The sequence below is a fragment of the Syngnathoides biaculeatus genome, chromosome 9, assembly GCF_019802595.1.
Source record: "Syngnathoides biaculeatus isolate LvHL_M chromosome 9, ASM1980259v1, whole genome shotgun sequence".
Classification (NCBI taxonomy): domain Eukaryota; kingdom Metazoa; phylum Chordata; class Actinopteri; order Syngnathiformes; family Syngnathidae; genus Syngnathoides; species Syngnathoides biaculeatus.
Window position 1 is genome coordinate 29,686,800 of NC_084648.1, and position 22,893 is coordinate 29,709,692.

The 22,893-nt window shown below is 41.7% G+C and overlaps 2 protein-coding genes across 6 annotated transcripts in view; both read left to right on the forward strand.

The window, feature by feature from the left end:
• Positions 1-13: 13 nt before the first annotated feature.
• The window catches only part of LOC133505565 (tetraspanin-5), a 25,804-nt gene continuing 2,924 nt past the window's right edge, over positions 14-22,893 (forward strand). Inside the window, exons 1-10 of one of the 5 annotated variants that reach the window (XR_009796273.1) lie at positions 16-479; positions 1,235-1,285; positions 7,377-7,523; positions 7,621-7,791; positions 7,896-8,021; positions 10,263-10,310; positions 10,907-11,023; positions 11,072-11,165; positions 13,253-13,305; positions 15,954-17,358. Coding sequence is in view for 3 of the 5 variants with exons in the window: in XM_061828696.1 (XP_061684680.1) it covers positions 396-479; positions 1,235-1,285; positions 7,377-7,523; positions 7,621-7,791; positions 7,896-8,021; positions 10,263-10,310; positions 10,907-11,023; positions 11,104-11,165; positions 13,253-13,265 (819 nt within the window). In the remaining 2 variants the exon portion in view is untranslated. Of the gene's footprint in view, positions 480-1,234; positions 1,286-7,376; positions 7,524-7,620; positions 7,792-7,895; positions 8,022-10,262; positions 10,311-10,906; positions 11,024-11,071; positions 11,170-13,252; positions 13,306-15,953; positions 17,359-22,893 lie in introns of those variants that run through there. The other 4 variants (XM_061828696.1, XR_009796274.1, XM_061828697.1 and 1 more) reach the window with 4 other exon arrangements.
• Positions 22,269-22,893, forward strand: part of mttp (microsomal triglyceride transfer protein) — an 18,580-nt gene continuing 17,955 nt past the window's right edge. Inside the window, exon 1 of the mRNA XM_061828695.1 lies at positions 22,269-22,454. Coding sequence (XP_061684679.1) covers positions 22,430-22,454 — 25 coding nt within the window. The 5' untranslated portion in view covers positions 22,269-22,429. The remainder of the gene's footprint in view (positions 22,455-22,893) is intronic.

The following is a 22,893-nucleotide window of genomic DNA, read 5'->3' on the forward strand; positions in this document are numbered from 1 at the left end:
AACCCTCATTTGTTCCCAAGCATGTCAATCACACAGCCATGATTGTCAAGATTATGGCTCAAATAGAAAAACAGCGAATTTAATCTTCTTGAATTCCGTGCTGTTAATCTCGCCCCCACGTTTTCTCAACTCTTATTTTTCGTAAAGTGATAGTTGACGAGAGACGAAAGTGTAAACGCTCATCACTGCGCGTTTCGTTAGCGCCGAACCGGATCATGTTTGGAATCACACGCTAAAGCAGCTGTTTGTCGCCGTTAAAACAAAATAAAACGGCTCTTTCCTCGAGCGATTCTTTTTTTTTTTTTTTCTTTTTTTTTTTTTTGCAGGAGAGTACAGCCGATGTGATTTCCAACCATTGAGGTCGGTCGGCGTTCAAGTGAACAAAGCGTCCCAAAATGATGTCAGGAAAGCATTTCAAGGCGCACGAAGTGAGCTGCTGCATTAAGTATTTCATTTTTGGATTCAACATCATATTCTGGGTAAGTGCACCGCTTGCTTATGCGTCTTCGGGCCTGGAACGAGATTCCTATGGGACATCTTTTATGTTCTTTTATGGGAGCTTTCATGGTTTTCGAGTCGCCTCAATGATTTCATCGCTGCAACAAAGCTTGCTTAGGGTGCACTTGCTGCCTCCATCAGCCATCGGATGCCTTTTGTTGACATCCATCTACCAACACTCTTGTAAAGTGGAGGGATAGTTTCACTTTTCTTCTCATTAATCGCACTGTCAGGCTCTTGTTACGTTAAAAGGTACAATTCGTAAGATTTCTTATTAACTGCATCACCCAAACCAGATTTATGTCTAGGTTCGGTGTCAAAAACGACAACAACAGAGTTCAACCAACCTTTTTAGCGAAAATATACTTGTCAAATCGCTCCAAAAATCAACGAGATCCGCACTGCATTTTGGTTGTTCTTAGATTTTTTTTTTTTTAATAATTTTTGGTAAATTGGTGTGAGGCGTGATGATAACCGTAGAACAAGAAAGACTGAATTTATTGAAACCACGGGTCTCTGAAAAGTCAAATGAAATTTTTTTTTACCCCCAATTTACCCAGGTCACAGGTAAAGGTGAAATGATGCTGAATTTGTCAGTAGGCCATTTTCTGATTATTTTTTATTTTTAATGGCTACGTCCACTCAAGCCATCTCATTCTGAACGACACATCAAACGTCACATAAAATAAGAATACGTGGAATAATAGTTCACTTTTTCTTATTTCCTCCCGTGCAGTTCCTTGGAGTGGCATTCCTTGGCATAGGATTGTGGGCATGGAGCGAAAAGGTTGGTGTCCATGGATTAATAGTTTCCTATTATAATTTACATACACAAATTCAGTCACTTTTTTTTCTTCCACCAAAGGCCAATGTTCAAAATTGTAATTATCATCTTTTTTATTCTTATTTAAAAATTAATTTTTGAAGAGAATACTGTGACATATTGTTTCTTTAAAAGTAGTGCACTAAAAATAAAGATTTTTCCCAATCATGAGGAAAAATCGTAATTTCAAAATTAATTAAAATAATTGTTATTATTATTTTGGCCATGTTTGTGGGGCCCTGTATTCTCATGTTTATTGAAAATGCAGCCAGACACAAAAGTGTTTTCAATGACAGAAGGACAGGGCAGACAAGGGGATTTAGGGGTGCGAACCACAGCAAGATGATCGTGAGTGTAGATATTTAACATTTTCAAACATGTTACGGATTTACGGAAGAGTTGAAGAGGCAAGTTTGAAGGACCAGGAAGTGGCAATGATGAGTAAGGGGAAAGTCAGAAAGGCACTACAAAGGATGAAAAATGGAAAGGCAGTTGGTCCTGATGACATACCGGAAGAGTTATGGAAACAATTTGGAGAGATGGCTGTGGAGTTTTTTTAACAACTTATTCAACAGAATATTACTGGGCGAAAAGATGCCTGGAGAATGGAGGAAAAATGTTCTAGTTCCCATTTTTAAGAACAAAGGCGATGTATAGAGCTGTGGGAATCATATAGGAATAAAGTTGATGAGCCACAGAATGTTGAGGCTAGACTCAGGACAGAAGTAAGTATCTACGAGCAACAGTATGGTTTCATGCCTAGAAAGAGTACCACAGATGCATTATTTGCCTTGAGGATGCTAGTGGGAAAGTACAGAGAAAGTCAGAAGGAGCTACATTGTGTCTTTGTGGATCTCGAGAAAGCCTATGACAGAGTTTCAAGAGAGGAGCTGTGGTACTGCATGCGTAAGTCTGGTGTGGCAGAGAAGTATGTTAAAATAGTACAGGACATGTATGATGGCAGCAGAACAATGGTGAGGTGTGCCTTAGGTGTGACAGAAGAATTTAAGGTGGAGGTGGGACTGCATCAGGGATCAGCTCTGAGCCCCCTCCTGTTTGCAGTGGTAATGGATAGGCTGACAGATCAGGTTAGACTGGAATCCCCTTGGACCATGATGTTCGCAGATGATATTGTGATATCCAGTGAAAGCAGGGAGCATGCAGAGGAACAATTAGAAAGATGGAGCATGCACTGGAAAGGAGAGGAATGAAGATTAGCCGAAGTAAAACAGAATATCTGTGCGTGAATGAGAGAGGTGGAGGGGGAAGAGTGAGGCTAGAGGGAGAAGAGATAGTGAGGGTCAACAATCCAGAGCAATGGTGAGTGTGGTAAGGAAGTGAAGAAACGGGTCCAACAGGAAGAAGAACTGGAGGTGGCAGAAATGAAGATGTTGAGGTTCTCGCTCGGAGTGACCAGGTTGGAAGGGATTAGAAATGAGCTCATTAGAGGGACAGCCAAAGTTGGATGTTTTGGACACAAGATTCGAGAGAGCAGACTTCGATGGTTTGGACATGTTCAGAGGCGAGAGAGTGAGTATATTGGTGGAAGGGTGCTGAGGATGGAGCTGCCAGGCAAAAGAGCGAGAGGAAGACCAAAAAGAAGGTTTATGGACGTGGTGAGGGAAGACATGAGGGCAGTTGGGGTTAGAGAGGAAGATGCCGAAGATAGGCTTAGATGGCAAAAGATGACATGCTGTGGCGACCCCTAACAGGACAAGCCGAAAGAAAAAGAAGAAGAAATATGTTACGGACTAAACCAGTAACTGAATCATAATCAGTTTGTGTATTTTCTGCGTTGTCAATTTGAAATAATGTGATGTTTTTGAATAAAGGGGTGTAAAATTTGAATACTAATTCGTTAAAGCCCTCATCTTATCACTCTCACAAAAAATTTGGTATATACCAGGACTGTAGTGACAAAATATTGCCGTTATGGACAGTTGTGCACCAATATCAACACCACCCTGAAATCATGTTCAATCACTAATAATTACACTCTCAAGGATTTAAAATATTGAACTACAGTGCCAGCCACTAGCTATGGTGAATGCTGAGCTGGCTGAAATAAAATTACCCGATGAAATGCAAAAAGAATCTGCACACCTAGCGTTGATGTTGACACAATTGCGCTTCTTATTGAAGCATTACAGCGGTAGAGTTTGAATAAAACAGGCTTACTGAAATGTATCTATGCTCACTGCTCTCACTAAAAACTCTAAAAAAGATTTTTATTGTCTAGAAAATTTTTACTCATGAAGGACACTGCCTGTCAGAAAAGTGATGGACAAGATTTAGTGTTACAACACTTCTCATACATTGGAGCGTTAAAGACCGTTTGGAGTTCAGAATAATTTCATTGAATATGCTGCCTCCTTCGCATTGATTGAGTATCCTGTTTATTTTTTCTTGCACAAACTCAATATTAATGAGAGTAAAATATTTTAACTCGTGCTGGCATGGTTTTTTTTGGTGGTAGTGGGGGGTAATCAATTATTATATGTATTGTACAGTACAGTGAAGAAAATTAGTATTTGAACACCCTGATATATTGCAAGTTCTCCAACTTAGAAATCATGGTGGCATCTGAAATTTTCATTGTAGGTGCATGTCCACTGTGAGAGAGATAATTTAAAAAGAAAAAAACAGAAATCACAATGTATGATTTTATAACGATATATTTGTGTGATATAGCTGCAAAAAAGTTTTTGAACACCTGTCTCTCAGATAGAATTCTGACCCTCAAAGACCTGTTAGTCCACCTTTAAAAGTCCACCTCCACTCCATGTATTATCCTGAATCAGATGTATCAGTATGAGGTCATTAGCTGCATAAAGACACCTCTCCACCCCATACAATCAGTAAGACTCAAACTTGTAACCTGGCCAAGACCAAAGAGCTGTCCAAAGACACCAGAGAATAAATTGTACAACTCCACACAGCTGGAAAGGGCTACAGTGAAATTGCCAAGGGGCTTGGTGAAAAAAAGGTCCAATGTGGGAGCAATCATTAGAAAATAGAAGAAGCTAAACATGACGGTCAATATCCATCGGAGTGGAGCCCCATTCAAGATATGGGGCCTCAATAATCCTTAGAAAGGTGAGGAATCAGCCCAGGACCACACAACAGGACTTGGTCAATGACATGAAAAGAGCTGTGACCACCATTTCCAAGGCTGGGTTCGCACGCGGCCCTAAAAGTCCCTAAAAACCCCTAAATTTTCGAAGGTGCATTTAAGGGCTCCTGAAAGTCCTTAAAAATCCGCGAAAAATGGTCAAGCCCCTAAAAAGGGCTTAAATTAAAAAAAGTCAAAGGGAGGACCTCTACCGCCAAAATTCTCCCCAGAAAAATTATCTTTTATTTTTAAAAAATAGCGATCCGTTTGGCATCCAAAACAGCCGGAAATTGTCAACGGAAGTCACCGTTTGACAACTTGTCGCCATCTTGTCGATATTCCATTGTTTGTTTCCGTGAGTAGGCATTTCAATTCGTCTTCGTTACGACGTAGTGTAGTTCTTTCATCGATCCACTTGTATCATGGGGAAGTGCATTTTTCAATATGCCTGGGTTGAAAGGAGTTTGGGAGCTGGGTTCGTCGAGATCCAAAAGATCGGCACATGTTTTACTGCCATCTGTGCAAGCAGATTACCAGCTTGAAAAGATGGGCGTCAAAGCGCTGGAGTCGCACCGGAAAAACAGGAGAGACGTTGATTTGGCGAAGACTCTCTCATCTTCCGTTGGTATGAATCTGTTTCTAAAATATCAAGATAGTGAAGCATCAACTTCAGGCAGTGGTACTAGCAGTGCATGCGCACCTACAGTTGTCCAGTCATCGACTTCAACCAGCCGGAAGTCAGGCTTTATGAATGTAGTTCAATACACGAAGACGGACTCATTAAAGGCAGAGATCGTCTGGACTTTAAAAGTGATCTGCAACCATTACAGTTACAAATCTTGTGAAAATAATTCAAAAGTGTTTGCAGTCATGTTCCCAGACAGTGACATTGCTAAGTGACTGTGGAAAAAGGAAGACTTCGTACCTGTCTACATTTGGCATCGCTGCCCACTTTTCATCTCTACTGCCTCAAAGCCAAAAAAGCCAGAATAGAGACTGACATATCTACACTTTTTGAGAAGGCTGACAGGCTGTGTGAGGAGGCAGAAGAAAAGAGGAATCTGAGGTTTATCACCGAGGCCAATGCACTCAGAGGCAGAGCAAAGGACAAGAGAGCCACTTTGGCACCTCTGCAGCAACAAACAGAGGAGGCACTGGGTAGGCTCAAGGAGCCAGAGTAGGGGTGCTGAGACAGACATCAGTAGAAGATATTTGTGTATATAGTTGCAATTGTAGTTAGAATCTGTTTTTCTGTAGATTGTTATGTGAAGACATTGACAATGGTCATATCAATGAGAACTACCACAAGGGGCGACAGGTGTTCACTTACAGGTACTGAAGTACTGGAACATTTGATGAACCAAGAACGGTTGATGGCACCATTGGGTGAGTCTTTTTTCCTTACTCTTGATTTCCCACGATGGCCCTAAATTTTTCGTGTCAGCCCTAATTTTTTTCCGTGTCGGCCCTAAATTTTTCGTCTCAACCCCTAAGAATGCCCCTAAAAGGCCCTTAAATTTTTTGGGTCAGACTGAGTATGAACCCTGCAAGGTGACTCTTGGTAATACACTAAGATGTCATTGTTTGAAATCATGCATGGCACGGAAGGTTCCATTGCTTAAACTAGCACATGTCAATGCTCGTCTCAAGTTTGCCAATGACCATTTGGATGATACAGAGGATTCAGAGTCATTGTGGTCAGATGAGACCAAAATGGAACTTTTTGGTCATCATTCCACTATCTGTGTTTGGAGGAAGACGAATGATGAGTTCCATCCCAATAACACCATCCCTAATGTGAAGCATGGGGGTGGTAGCATCATACTTTTGGGGTGTTTTCCTGCACATGAGACAGGACAACTGCACTGTATTAAGGAGAGGATGATCGTGGCCATGTATTGTGAGATTTTGGGGAACAACCTCTTTCCCTCAGTCAGAGCATTGAAGATGGGTCATTTCAACATGACAATGACCCAAAGCACACAGCCAGGAAAATCAAGGAGTGGCTCCATAAGAAGCATATCAAGGTTCTTGTGTGGCATAGGCAGTTTCCAGATCTAAACCCAATAGAAAATCATTGGAGGGAGCTGAAACTCAGCGTTTCTCAGCGACAGCCCAGAAACCTGTCTGATCTCGAGAAGATCTGTGTGCAGGAGTGGGACAAAATCCGTCCTGCAATGTGTGCAAACCCGGTGAACAACTACTGGAAACGTTTGACCTCTGTAATAGCAAACAAAGGCTACTGTACCAAATATTAACATTGGTTTTCTCAGGTGTTCAAATACTCATTTGCTGCTGTATCACACAAATAAATCATTAAAAAAAAATCATACATTGTTATTTCTGGATTTTTCTTTTTAGATTATCACTCTCACAGTGGACATGCACTTATGATGAAAATTTCAGACCCCTCCATGGTTTCTAATTGGGAGAACTTGCAATATAGCAGGGTTTTGAAATACTTATTTTCTTCACTGTATATTGTTGATTTTGTTATTTTTGTTCAATGTACTGGTGACAAATTTTGCTATGGCAACCTAAATATATATTGTTTTCAATATGAAGATTACATTTTCCCTACTATTCATCTGGACAATTACCCAGTTTGTTTGGAGGTTCAAACGGGATTCCAATGTCCTGAATTCAATTCAATTTAATTCATCTCGTTATCACATCTCATGAGATTAAGGTTGGATTTTTAGTTTTTTGTGTCTGCATTCATGACCCTGATAATAGACTAAATTCTGGGACTGAATAAAACCTACCCCACCTTTTAGCCATTATGATCCCAGATCAGAGACTTTCAGTCAGTTAAACTAGAGTTCTCCTTGAAGTAAACATTGATGAGTGTGTTGACAACAAGCTCAAATGACATAAAGCTCATTTTGGTTTCTCTCTCTCTTTCTCTCTCCTTGTTTATTTTTTCTTTGACTTCCACACTAGGGTGTCCTATCCAACATTTCATCTATCACGGACCTCGGGGGCTTTGATCCAGTATGGCTCTTCCTGGTGGTTGGTGGGGTGATGTTTATTCTGGGATTCGCGGGTTGCATTGGAGCACTGCGAGAAAACTCATTCCTGCTCAAATTTGTAGGCGTCTTTTTAGAACACATTGTGTGCAACTAATAAAAGTGTTGCTTGTTGTTTCAAACTATCGGCTGACTAGAATTGTTTTGTCTGTGTTCAGTTCTCGGTGTTCCTGGGTATCATCTTCTTCCTGGAGTTGACAGCAGGAGTCCTGGCCTTTGTCTTCAAAGACTGGATCAAGGACCAGCTGAACTTTTTTATCAACAACAACATTCGGGCCTATAGGGATGACATTGATCTGCAGAACCTAATAGATTTCACCCAAGAATATGTGAGCTTCACCGTTTGTTTAGATGTAGTTTGGTGGTTATCTTGACTTTAGGATTTATTGAAAACATCTCTAACAGTTGTGTTGCCCTTTTGACCTTGTTGCAGTGGGAGTGCTGTGGTGCTTTTGGAGCAGACGACTGGAATTTGAACATCTATTTCAACTGCACCGATTCCAACCCGAGTCGTGAGAAATGTGGTGTGCCCTTTTCCTGCTGCACCAAAGATCCAGCTGTATGTCTTTCTCGTTCAGTACCTTTCTCATTCCTGCACAGTTTATTCCCACTCATTCGAAAACAATCTTGCAGATGTAGGCACTGGAAGTTTTAAAAGACTAGCCCAGGTCAAGGTATGAGCTGTAGAAATATTTAGACTGCTTGTATTCTAAGAGGAAATTGTAAGGCTCCTCCCTGTTACAGATAGTTTGGTTATCTGTGTCCTCCAGAAGCTGGCTGCTGCAGTCAAATATTTAGGCTGGCGTCCAACAGGACATCCAGGCCTCTCTGTTTAGTCATTTCAGCGTCTGCAGGCTCAGCACAGTTTGAATGGAATGTTCAAGGTATTTTTGTATATGTGGAGGAGAATTCCTGTAATGTCTACAATCAATTGGGTATGAGTCTTAGTATTCCAGGAGGTTTCACCCCTCATGAAGCTGGTTTGTTAGATTTTTTTTTTTTTTTTTTTTTTTTAAAGGTCAATGTACAAAGTCGACCATGCCCAAAGTGGTCCAATTTGGAGTTAAAGAGAACATTACTGGAAAAAAATAGCTAATTCTGCGTCCCACCTGTTGTCAGGCTTGACGTCCACAAATTTTGGGACACCCCAGCTTGCCAGAAAAATTTCCCCTCAAAGCAACCATGTTGAGGATGCATTCAAAACAGCATACAATACATCATTGTTTGTACAATTACTAATTGCTTTACAATAGTGGAATTTTGAGTTGGATGGATTCTTTCGAAGGGGCAATTATTGTAAATTCCCTTTTATTACTGTTTTCTGCATACTTCACTTGGATAGTATTAACGTCATCTATTTTGTGTGATTACTTTATGCTACAAAAACACAAAATAATCTATTTAGGGGCCGTGCTCCACCAACTGCTTGTAAAAATGTGTCATCTCCGCGATGTCATTTTCAGTGCCCCACCAAGCCGTCACTGCAATAGTCACTAAATATAAAAAAAAAATCCAATACTCAAAAAAACAACTGTTAGATGTTAGAGGTCATCTTTTTTTTTTCTACAAAAAAATAGCACTAGTTTTAATGGTGTCAGCTATGGAAAACACGTTTTAAACTGTTGAAACGGGCAAAGTTCAACTTTGCTTCTGAGGTTCATTTAGATGACTCAACATTCACTGGGTGAGTCTGATTGGCTATTCAAAAACGGACATTGTGTCATTCTTATATGTCATCAAAGCACTTTTGAGAACATGAAACTACAGTACTTAATAATATATGATCATTTCCACCAACAACTTTTGACTCTCCATCCATCTGTAATGCTTATCCTCACGAAATGGTTAATTGACTGCACTTATATAACGCATTCAAACCCACAGTCATACACCAATGGCCGACTTGCTGGGACCATGCAAGGCACTGTCAGGCCAGCTGGGAGCAAATTAGGGTTCACTGTATTGCCCTACACTCTAAATTGGCCCTAGATGTGATTGTGAGTGCAGCTATTTGTCTCCATGTGCCCTGCGATTGGCTGGCACCCAGTTCAGGTGTACCCCACCTTCTGCCCTTTGACAGCTGGGATAGGCTCCAGCGCTCCCCGCGACCTTTGTAAGGATAAGCGGCTAAGAAAATGGATGGATGGATTTTATTGCCGTAGTGGTCAAAAAGACAGTCGAACACTGGATTTGAACCTGCAACTATTCACTGGACAACCCACTCTACCAAGTGAGCCACAGAAGAACTTCACGGATGTGCTGGATCTTATCCCAACTGAGTTTGGGTGAGTGGTGGGGTACACCCTGAACTGGTAAACAGTAGATAAACAACACATTCACACCTACTGAGACTTTAGAGTGTTCAATTAACCTAAAGTGCCTGTTTTTACAACCACTTATCAATTGTGTTAGCCGAAAACCTAAATATGTAATGTGGCGGTGAAAATATGACCTGCAGATAAGAACATGGGAAGCCCTATGATGAAGAGCAATTTAACATTTCTGGCAATACGTTTTCTGCCTTGAAGAAAACAATCTAAGATTCTCTTAAGAAATTCTCTCTCTCATTATTGAGACATATGGGAAAATTAATTTGGGTAATTCTGACTGAACAGAACCAGGAGAGGTTTAGTTGGATTTGACTTCAGTCAGACAAAAAAATTAAATGTGTTTTTGTACAATGTATGTAAATTTCTTGCATCAACTTTCTATATGTATAAATATGTATATGATATATGTGCAAAAACTAAAATACGGTACTGATGAGGTGGTAGTTAAATGTTTTTTTTTTTCTTCTTAGGAGGATGTCATCAACACTCAGTGTGGTTACGACATCCGAGCAAAAACTGTGAGTAACTCGATGAAAATGAGGATTCCTTATGGAAAATGTGGTTTAAAATTGACTGCTGCTTGATAACATGAAAGGCGTCTGAACTTTATTCGTGAATGTCGTTTCATTTAGTTTGCTTCTGATGCATGAGGTCATTTGGTTCTCCACCCTGGGCACAATGTCGTCCTTTCAGTAGATTTCTGTTCACTCAAAATCCAGCAGATGTATCCCCATCAGTACAGATTTGGTATTACTCATGCTGCAGCAATGCAGTGGGATTTGAAACCCCTCCCCCATCATTAGCTTTGGCCTCACTCCCTCACTCAGGAGCATAATGTGAGGAAAGGTTGAGTTTGTTTTCTTTGACTTAAAAATGTGAAGAAAAATCCAACACAAAGCATGTTCAACCGGAAAGCAGGAAAGCACTAAAAAAGTATGATGAATTCTGTTTAGTGTGTGTGAACAACTTCGTGACAGTAGTGCAGCAACTGTGAAAAGCTTCTGAGACCCAGAACTTGAACAACAATGCCAAGTGTACCTCACTGAATGCAATGTACTCTCTGACCTGAATGCAAATGTAAACTGCGTTTTCGATGCCTGTTTGGGCCTTTCAGGACTCAGAACAGAGGACATACATCTACATTAAAGGGTGCGTCCCACAATTTGAGAAGTGGCTTCAAGACAACCTGACAGTGGTGGCAGGCATATTTATTGGGATTGCATTATTACAGGTGAGACTCACTGAGACATGTTTTCTTATGTGGAAAGTTGTAATGCAGTTATCTCGTGTGTATTTTGATTTATTTCTTAGATTTTTGGCATATGTCTAGCACAGAATCTGGTGAGCGACATCGAAGCAGTAAGAGAAAGTTGGTAAGTTTCTTTACAGTATTTTTTTTTGTCCAAGACATTTGTGGGCATTTGATATTTTTTATTTTTTTTTATTTACATTGATCTGGTTTTATGGCTAATTTTACATCCATATTTTTTGCCACGTTTTGTGTCTTGCGGTTCAATGCAGTCATTACAAACTAACTATATAGTGCCTTGTGAAAGTACCTGGCCCCTTTGAACTTTTCAATCTTTTGCCACATTTCAGGCTTCAAACATAAAGATATAAAATAAAACGTTTTGTCAAGAATCAAGAACAAGTGGGACACAATCGTGAAGTGGAACAAAATTGATTGGATATTTTAAACTTTTTTAACAAACAAAAACCAGAAAAGTGGGGCATGCAATATTATTCGGTCCCCTTGCATTAATACTTTGTAGTGCCACTTTTTGCTGCAATTACAGCTGCAAGTCACTTTCTGAATGTCTCTAACAGTTTTGCACATCGAGAGACTAAAATCCTTGCCCATTCTTCCTTGCAAAACAGCTCGAGCTCAGTGAGGTTAGATGGAGAGCGTTTGTGAACAGCAGTCTGCAGCTCTGCCCACAAATTCTCGATTGGATTCAGGTCTAGAATCTGAGTTGGCCATTCCAACACCTGGATATGTTTATTTATGAACCATTCCATTGTAGATTTGACTTCATGTTTTGGATCATTGTCCTGTTGGAAGATAGCTTTCTGTCCCAGTCTCAGGTCTTTTGCACACTCCAACAGGTTTTCTTCCAGAATGGTCCTGTGTCCATTCATCTTCCATCAATTTTAACCATCTTTCCTGTACCTGAAGAAAAGCAGGCCCAAGCCATGAGGTTGCCACCACTGTGTTTGACAGTGGGGATGGTGTGTTCAGGGTGATGAGCTGTGTTGCTTTTACACCAAACATATCGTTTTGCATTGTGGCCAACAGGTTCCATTTTGGTTTCTGACCAGAGCACCTTCTTCCACATGTTTGGTGTGTCTCCCAGGTGGCTTGTGGCAAACTTTAAACCAGATTTTTTTATGGCTATCTTTGAGAAATAGCTTTCTTCTTGCCACTCTTCCATAAAGGCCAGATTTGTGCAGTGTACGACTGATTGTTGTCCTATAGACAGACTCTCCCACCTCAGCTGTAGATCTCTGCAGCTCATCAAGAGGGATCATGGGCCTCTTGGCTGCATCTCTGATCAGTCTTTTCCTTGTTCGAGGTGAACGTTTAGGGGGACGGTTGGGTCTTGGTAGATTTGCAGTGGTCTGATACTCCTTTCATTTCAATATGATTGCTTGCACAGTGGTCCTTGAGATGTTTAAAGCTTGGGAAATGTTGTTGTATCCAAATCTGGCTTTAAACTTCTCCACAACAGTAACTCGGATCTGCCTAGTGTGTTCCTTGGTCTTCATGATGCTCTCTGCACTTTAACCAGAACACTGAGACTTTCACAGAGCAGGTGCATTTATACGGAGACTTTATTACACACAGGTGGGTTCTATTTATCATCATCAGTCAACATTGGATCATTCAGAGATCCTCACTGAACCTCTGGAGTGAGTTTGCTGCACTGAAAGTAAAGGGGCCAAATCATATTACATACCCCACTTTTCAGTTTTTTATTTGTTAAAAAAGTTCAAAATATCCAGTACATTTCAATTCACTTCATGATTGTGTCCCACTTGTTGTTGATTCTTGACAAAAATATTTAATTTTATATCTTTGTTTGAAGCCTGAAATGTGGCGAAATGTTGAAAAGTTCGAGAGGGCCAAATACTTTCACAAGGCACTGTAGTACTGTAGATGACAGCTCTTCCCTTTCAACTTCAAATCAAGGAAGACCTCAGGGCTGAGAGAGGAGTCTTATGCTGCCTCAATGAAAACTGGGAATTCAGAAAACTGTAATGTCAGCCAAGGAAAAAGGCAATGGAACGCTGCTTGATGTCACAGATATGTCGCGTCATGCAACAATGCATGTGCCAGCAGAGGCATACTCAAAGACTATATAAAATATTCTGTCAATTTTTTTCGTTATATTTTTGGAAGGGGTGGGGGTATTCTGTCTATGTTTTACAAATAAAGATAAATATGCCTCATTTTGTGCAGTTTGTTCACCTAAGGCTGGCATATAATCTCCAGAGGAACGAACGATGTATCAGGTAAGCGTTGGGCCCACCACACACCACACCGGACGATCGCAACTGAACCGTGATGCGGTGTCCGAGGTTTTGCAGCTATATTTTTGAGTGTCTGACCGTCGGACAAAAGTTTTGCTGTGATTTGAAATTTGCGTCTTAGGTGAACAGTATGTAATCAAAGATGCCATCTAATATCACTTGGGAACTTTCACAAAAATTAGAAAATAATCTGATGTGAACAGAAATCAGCCAGTCGCTGCAAACCTGTGCCATTCAATTATATTTATATTGTTTGGCAATAATTGAATATGTACTTTTAGCTAAAAAGCGTTACAAAACAATATTGTTACCAAGCATACATACAATATGTATTGTGCATACGCCAATGAATATGGAATGATGTGTAAAATGTAAATAAAAATATAACGGTGTTCAAATTGATAGCTAATGTTCAAATTTATGTTTGAATATTTTTGCAAATATTCTCATTAGTTTGAAGATGAAAGATGAGACAGTGGTGACACGAGACGGTTTTTTTTTTGGTTTTTTTTTTAAAGGAGCTTTATTTCATGAAGTTGTGGAATATTTAAAAAACCCACTTGATTGGGAACATTCCACAGATGATCAGATTAATTGGAAACAGATGAGCTTCATGATTGGCTATAATAGGAGTGTATTCCCAAAAGAATCAGTTGTTCATAACCAAGGATGGCACGAGGTTCACCGCTTTGTGAACAGTTGAGCGAATTGTCCAATTGTTTAAGAACAATGTACAGTGGCAAGGAAGTTAGGGATTTTGTCATGTATGGTTTATAATGTCATCAAAGTGTTCTGACAAAAAACTCCTTTCAAAAGTATAAAAATGTATCTCAAGTACTAATTTAATACACTTAACACTCGCAAAATGGAGAAAAGACTTCTCATTGTCAACTGACATTGATCACTTGGCACATATCTGTAAAAACACATTCTCAATGACAAAAAAATGGAATTTACAGATAGCGACACTGTGGAACAACTGTTTGGAGCATTGGCCTCACACTTCTGAGGACCGGAGTTCAAATCCCAGCCCCATGGATTTTGCATGTTCTCCCCGTGCCTGCGTGACTTTTCTCCGGGCAGTCCGGTTTCCTCCCACATCCCAAAAACATGCATTTAGTGGATATTCTAAATTGCCCTTAGGTGTGATTGTGAGTACGAATGGTTGTTTGTGTCTGTGTCTATTCCCTCTAAGCTGCTCGCCTGCGTAATTGCGCACTGCTGGTGTGGTCTCTGCGCACAGACATTTTGCATTGTGCACAGAAAAAAAAAAATCCAACCCAAACTGAAACAACTACTCAGTTTGTGGAGTTTTGCAATGTGATTCAATGAGTGTGGGATGAGTGATTGCTACATCCAATGGCCCAATTCACATACGTACTGTAAAAAACGGAAAAGGAGTCACCACTGGGTTCTTTCAGTCACTTTTTATGGAATACTTAGGTAGAGGACCAAACTCTCTCTAATAATGGGCTGTGTGGGGTCCCCTGCTGTTCTGGACTGGGGTGTCGTTGTTTGGTGAGGTGGTGTGGGAGTGGGGGTGAGGTGGAAACTTAGACTGGCCGAGGCAATCACCTTAACACAATTGGCAATGTATTTTACTTCATAAAGAGGTGACGAGAGGGAGAAACCTCCATAAACAAACAACAACTGAAAGAGGCTGCATTAAAGGCCCGGAAAAGTATTTCAAATGAAGAATCCAACAGTCAGCCAAAGTCAATGGTTCGCAAGTTTGATGCATTTATTGCAATTAAGGGCAAAACCACCAAATATTTATTGTTAATCATTTTCGTAATTTAATAATAGCTATTTCAATACTTTTGCTCACTTGAAAAGTAGGTGTCTTCAAACAAAATGTGTGACCTGTCCCGAGTTGTTCAACACATTTAGATGTGAAAACCATGAAATAAAAGCTGGAATTCTGAACTTTTATCTCATATTCATCTTTTGATCTGAAACCAAAATATCTTCAGTATATAATAAAAACAAAGGAATTGACCCTGCCATTCCAATCGTTTTGGAAAGGACTGTGTACGGCAGTGATTTCCAACCTTTATAGAGCCAAGGCACATATTTTACAATTGAAAAATCCCACGGCACACCAACATAAGTAAATGTCAACAAAAATTGATAGATTAATTATTGTATGTACTTTCTGCCATCTAATAGAAGAGCATTTTTTTGTTCTGTCTGCCATTGTGCCTCACTAGCATAAATAGATGAGTAAAGATACATTATTTCTTGGAATAAATGTTTTTTTTTTTTGGCAAATACATAAAATTGGATAACTTCCCACGGCACACATGAAGAGTGCTCATGGCACACTAATGTATGTCGTAATGTATGTTCCCGGCACACTGTTTGGGAATCACTGGTGTACAGTGACTCAGAACGTTCCCAATAGGACCACCCAGGGGTCGTAGTCTTTCTACTGCATCGGGTTGGTTTGGTGTGTGTCATGTTTTTGGGTTTTTTGGGGCTTTTTTTTTCTCCCCGCAGTTGTCGAGTTCACTTGCGTTCTGCTGCGTCAGTTAGGGCGTGGTAGGCCTTACATTGGACCAGCCCCCTCCCCAAAAAAAGAAAAAAATTGGCCTTTTCAATCTGAATCATACAATGCATTTCTTTTACAGGGCTCTTCAGACTGCACACAAGCAATGAAGGGAGACACTTTAATCAACTTTGATGTCCAAAATGAAGAGACTCATTTCTGTGTAAATAGTACATGTATAGTTTATTTGTGGGCCTATTTTTAAATGACGCACAAGCTCTGAAATGTATTGTGAGTACATTGCGTCAAGCAGTTTAATGCAGTGGCGTCTATTATGTTGGTGAAGTAGCTTTCAAACAGCATTGTTCTGTGAGGGACGGAATAAACGAGGCTGCCACATTTCACTCACACAAATAATTTATGTTGAGAGTGGACAGAACATTACATTTGTGCAGTTTTTAATGCTTCTTTTACAAAGTTAGGTTTATTCTGAGCAAGCACTGCATGCCTTTTGTCTACTGGTGGGACATTGGCTTACCTATCAAGAGTACATTTAAGTATTTGAAATATTTGTCAAATTTCTGCCTAGTTCATGGTACGTTTGGCTGGTTCGCACTTTGTGAAAAGATGGATGGGGATGTTGCCACGAATTTACTTGAGATATATTTGTGGCATGCCCTTATCATACTGTGGCATTCAGTGCCTCAAGTAGTTATAGGGTGGAAAGACATAGGTATGGAACGAATCACTGAGAAGAAGCATAAAAATGTGTCATCAAAGTAAATTATAAGCACTTTCATCCTCATGGAGGAATAATGACGCGTATTGGGTGGATGAGCTACTGTTTCGAGTCTTTTTTTTTTTTTAGTTCAGCCAGGGGCCCGCTAGAGGGGGCACCTTTTTCAACAGCAGTAAACTGGTGCTCTTTTTTTCAACCTATGACGCCATCTACACGAAACTGCTTTATTTGCCATTGCTATTTATTAAATTTTTGCAAAGCCTCTAAGTGATAACAAAATGACTCATCGGTTTTACTGTATTAGCTGTAAATTTTCACAGGAAATTGGGATCTTTGTAAAACTTGTGATGTATAATGCATATTTGCACTTAAGAAAATAATTTAGTTTACACACAAATAGCATTTAAAAGTAAGATGCGCGCACACCATCACCAGCATTATTTAAATACTGCAGGAAGCTTTCCAAGATTTTGCAGCCACATTCTCTTTTGTGTTTTTTTTTTCATCACCAAAAACTTTCAATGATTGTTAATGTTGATTGATCACATTCTTTCTTACCACTCAGTGCCAAATATGTAAGTTGTACATATTCCTGGTTACACCTTTTTCAGTTAAAATATCGTTTGCTAAATTTTGTTTTTTCCTCTTGTAAATTCCTGGATTGTGTCAAGTTGTAAATATATCTGAATAAATGTGGGTCTTTGTATAAATTCTGGACACTGTTACCCTCTACATATTGCGTACTTTTTTCTTTATTATTACTTGTCAGTGGTATCAGAGTGGGATCAGAGTGGTTACATTAAATGCTACTGTCCTTTCTTTGTGTTGTTATGGGCATTGTGACGGCAGGCTGAGAGTGTGTGACGAGTGAGCGAGACGGGACTGCGTAGACTTATGCAGCGAAAAGTGAGAGGGAATTAAAAAGGAGCGCATGCAGGTGCGAGTGAGAAGAGTAAAAGTTTAGTAAAGGCGACCAGGGAAGCGTGATGTTAAAAGGAGCCAATAAAGCCATTGAAGGAACAAACTGGTTCTTCATACCATTACTGTTCTTGCCACCGAGCTTCGGCAGTACAACAAGAGAAGGGAGTCAACCCTGAGGAAGACAACCTTGCCCGAGGAGAAGCCATCTCCCCTGCGTCCCCTTACCACGGTCAGGTGACCATTGCAGGAAACGTTAACACTGACAACCACAAAGGGACTTTCTCACATTGTCTAAGGAGTGGTGAGCGTCGTGTATCTCGAGTGGAAGCAGCGAATTGTAACGTACCTACTATTAGCCGAAGCTAAGCTAACTCATGATGGCTACTGCTCACGATCCCTGCGAATACATTGGACTTGAAGCTACTCCTCCCAACTCTTATATTGATCAACAAGGCTCCTTGGGCTGTCAAGTGTAGGAAAGAAGCTAAACAAGATTGTGACCCTGGTGAAATGTTAACGTCATAACCCATTCATATGTGATGCAACTTGTGCAAACATTTTTTGATGGAGAGGAAGTGCTCAGTAGGCTGCAGTTTTCCCACTCTAGCCCCTTTTGCTGATGACATAAATCAAAGCTGCCTTCACAAAGCATGCAGCAATCCACACAATTGCTCCGCTCTTAATTAATGCAAATAACAGATTCAAACTCTCTTCTGACTATATGGGACGTCTTGTGCATAGCATACCAGAATTTTTGAAGGCTGAGAGATATAGTCAGATTGGAGCAGTGGACATCCAGGAAATCCCTACTCTCCCTCAGTTCTGCTCAAAGCTAGCTAAGAGGCCAGCCCCTTTCCGACCCTGAAGAGGAAAATGAGCCAAAGGAAAGGATCCTCATGTTGCGACCAGACCAATATGATGGCAGCACACCATGGAAAGAATTTCTGCGTAGGTTCGCATGTTGCACATAGGGAAATTATTGGTATGACCCCACAGCTGAAATTCTTCTTAGTTGGAGCTGCAGGAGCCATCATACACCGGAATCCTCACTCATATACATGGGACTACCCCCATTTAGTGGATGAGGTGGAAACTGCATACGGCCCATCTTCAGGTCATTCAGCTGCAGTTGCTGTAGAGCTTAGGTGATGGGTGCGTAAACCTGGACAATTCCAGCATAGATATCAGGAAGACATTTATGGCCGCATAGATGTCGCTTACGGTAGTGGAACAGAGAGTGTCCAAGACGCAATAGCTGTTGAAGTGTTTACAAATGGGCTAGGAGTTGCAAAGGTGGTCCAAAAACTGTCGGAACATCATCCAGCAACACTTGCCCAAGCATATGAAGTAGCCCGCTGCCGTGAGAGAACCAAAAAGGTTGCGTGTTATGTCATCAATGCCATGCAGCAGGAGGCCCACCACATCATTGAACGTCAGCCACGTACTGCTGTCTTGCGGAAAAAAGACAATACTGCTTCTCAGTCCACTCCGTCCTCCAGTCTATCTGTCCTGTTCAAACCCTCAACATTGAACCAACGGAGAAATTTTAAAAACACTAGAGTTCGCTTGCCATAACTATCAAGGCTGGGGCCATATCCAGAAGCAGTTTCCTTACGCTCAACACACTACTAAGATGCCATTATCGAGTAGTACCCCTTGCGACAGTCCCGAACCAACAGTGCTCCATCTCAAGGACCAGAATGGCGAAATGTGCATAGACATGCACCTCTGCGAACTGAGGATAAGTGCTGTATTATGCAGCGGTGCCCGCAGGAGTGTGCTGTCTCTACAGTATAACAAGACTATCTAACCAGACGTGAGTTTCCCCTTTCACCTTTACAACCGTGGCAACGAGCCTGTAACTGTTAAAGAAGGTGCCATTATCGGCCTCCTCCAACCAGTTGAAGCTGTATAGTGGTCCCGTGTATCACCACCCTCCGTCGCACTGGCCAGCCCCCTTGTGGTTCCTCTGCACCTGTAAGAATTCTATGCACAGAGCGCCATTGAGCTCAATGACTACGAGCAGCTTCAACATGAGCATTTGCTTTCTACATACAGGCAAGTGTTTTCCTCAGGACCTGCTGACCTGGCCCGAACCAGTCTGGTACAACATGACATCCTGATCCGTTCAGATGTCCTGATTAAATAATCATCACATAGAATGTCTTTGGGAAAAGCAACAGCATGCAGACGGGCAGATATGTGACAGCCTGCATAGTGGTGTTACCCAACATCGCAACAGCAGCTAAGCCTCACTCGTTGTTATGGTATGGAAGAATGATGGCACATACCATCTTTACGCTGAGTACAGCGACCTCAAGCGGCCGCACCATAACTGGAATGTACCTGCTACCCAGTATCCAGGATACACTGGCTACACTCTCCACTGCTAAATGTTTCAGCACGTTGGATCTTGCTTCAGGCTATTGGGAGGTGTAGCAGACACCAACAGCCTGCCGAGCAGCAGGCTTCTGTACCTGTACTGGCCCCTTTGAGTGGAACGTCATGCTGATCGAACTATGCAATGCAATGTTCCAACGGCTGATGTAGCGCATGCTGGCTGGCATGTAGTGAGAGACATGCCAGGTCTACTTGGACAATACCAGTGTACTGGCCAGGGATGTGCCAGAGATCCTTTAGTGCTCAGATCAGTTATTCGATCTACTGTAGCAAGGTAACTTGAAATTGAAACCAACCAAATGCTGCCTATTTTTCCATCAAGTTGCATATCTGGGCCATATAGTATCCGAACGTGGTGTGGCCACAGATCCCAGCAAAGTGGGAAAAAGTCAGAATGTGGCCCCTACCAACTTCAATCCAGGAGGTCCAACGCTTCATCAGCCTGGCTTCATATGATCAGCGGTTCATAAGACTTTGCCTCAATAGCCAAACCGCTACATAACTTGACAAATTAAAATGCTGCCTTCTAGTAGCATTAAGAGCACCAAGCAGCTTTTGATGAACTCAAGTGTAACCTCACCTCAGCTATCTAGTTGACCATGGTGACCTGGTGCTGGACACGGATGCGGAGTGATACGGGCATTGGTACTGTAGGCAGGCCATAGAGCGTGTGCTGCACCATGAGACAAGAACTGCTCACCATTGTTGATTTCACATCCCATTTTTGCCAATAACTCCTTGGACGCACTTTCAAAGTGTGAACAGATCACAGAAACCTGCGCCGGTTGACAAAAATTTTAAATGAAATTGATGGCTTTAGAAACTTGCCAAGTACAACTTTGAGATTGTCAGGTGCACACCAATAATGATAGCCTCTCCAGAAGACCCTGCCGGCAGTCCTCCCCAAGCAAAATGCATGACCCATCCACGCTTCCAGGGGGTTTCACTCATCGGTGTGAATTGGACTCTGACCTCAGCGCTCTGTTGCTGAATTCAGTGGGGGTGGAAGACCTGCCAGATGATACAGCACTGAGTCCAGTGGGGGTGGGGGTGTTACATAACTGCATTCGGTGGGGGTAAGTCAAAGTACCCCCACACCTGACACATAGATTTTAAAACAAAATATTCTGACTAGTCTTCTTCTTTTCCTTTCGAATTGTGACGTTAGGGGTCGCCACAGGATGTCATCTTTTTCCATCTAAGCCTATCTCCTGCATCTTCCTCTCTAACACCAACTGCCCTCATGTCTTCCCTCACAACAGATGTAAAGAGCAGTTTTTGTGATTTATTTGATATGACTTGAAAATCAGGTCAGAATCTCATAACGTAGCAAAAGATCCGCATATGAAATGTATTGATGTGCGCATACAGCTACTTGAAAAAAATTGTTTGGGGCGGACCACGTAATCGGTCTCTCTCATAAAGTAACAAAAGATCCGCATATGAAATGTGTCTGTGCGCGTCGCCCAGCCACCAATGTCTCACTCAGCCTCGTCTCGATAGTGTTCATCGCGTACTGCGGCGACTTTGAACATACCCCTAAAAGCAGTATAGCTCGGCTCCACCTCCTCCTTATATGCCACCACGGGCGCCGAAACTCAGCCACACCGGCTGAGGCCCCGCGTTCGGCGGTGACAGCTTCCGCGAAGGCTGCGCGTCGGGCTCTGAAGAACCCAGCCGGAAATGCGTTACTCAGTCGCGTGCGCGCATCAAGCGGGCCGGCTCAACTTTGAACACGCCCCTAAAGCAGCACCACTCGGCTCTGTCATAAGCCACACCGGCCGGCTGCGATGAGCCGCGATGGCTCATCTCTGCCGCAGAAGGGGATCGGACGGGATGCGGTTTGGCCGTGATCGGATATCATCTGAATATGGCTCGAAACAATAGTGTAATATTGCTCCGGTAACTTCACTTGGTTGTGTGCTGTTGTCCTTTTCGAAAACAGCTTCGGTGTCAGAAGGGGTGGCGGAAAAATCTGTTTTTTGGCTTCCATAGTAGCAGGCACTGCGGAAGTGACAATGACGTCAAGGACAGAGTACGCGACTAATATGGCGACCACTTGGATGTCGAGGGACACTCAATTGCGCAACTTTGGGCATGGATGACGCGTTTGAAAGGAGTGTTAATTAGTGATGCTTCCCATAACCGTCGAATACCCGAATGTATTGTGCAACCATGGTTATATAAATTGTTTTTCACTCACCTGTTTTTATATCTCACTTGTTTTTCTGGTCAAGACGTCTTGACCGTTTCACTCTCACTTGTTTTTCGCATACTATCTTGTTCACATGCATACCAAAGACGAACATTGTTGTGGGATGTCTCGACAGTTATGGCTGCGTAAGATGTTTCTCAGAGCCTGAAGGACACACTTAGGTGTCAATAGTAAATCGGCTACAATTGTTGCGGCGCCAGGTGGGACGGGTAGGCCACCCGTCCTTTCTCTCGCACGCAACTGAAAAGTATAATAGAGAGATGCAGAGTACAAACAGGTAGAGTCTGCTGCGGGTTTCGTACGGACGCCCAGCTGGTTGACAAGCGGACCTCTACCTGGGTGAATGGCTCTCCACCTTCTCGGCATAGGTAAGGGGCTCATATGATTGATTTCACGCAATGTCAACTGTGTTTTGAGAACTTGCATTTGGTCGAAATAAATATCCCAGTTATTGAGGCTAAATAGCATTTGGGAATGTTGGTCTTTTGTTGAGTGTCGTCTTTGTCTCCTGAGCGCCGACCAGCACCAATCCTTTCAATAAAACAGCGTTCTCTGCTCACTTTTTTTTTTCGTTTAGACATTGAAGTGAATACCGTTATATGTATTTTTCATTACAATATCTATTTTAGAATGTTTATAGGGATGACAGTCCCACTTTAAGAGTTTTAGAAAACCCACCAGACTGAAGTGAGCAATTGATTGTTGCAAATCAGATAGCACTGATTTATTTTTCCTTTATATATCTTCTTTTCCTTTCAGCTTCTCCCATTCGGGGTCGCCACGTTGTCATCTTTTTCCATCTAAGCC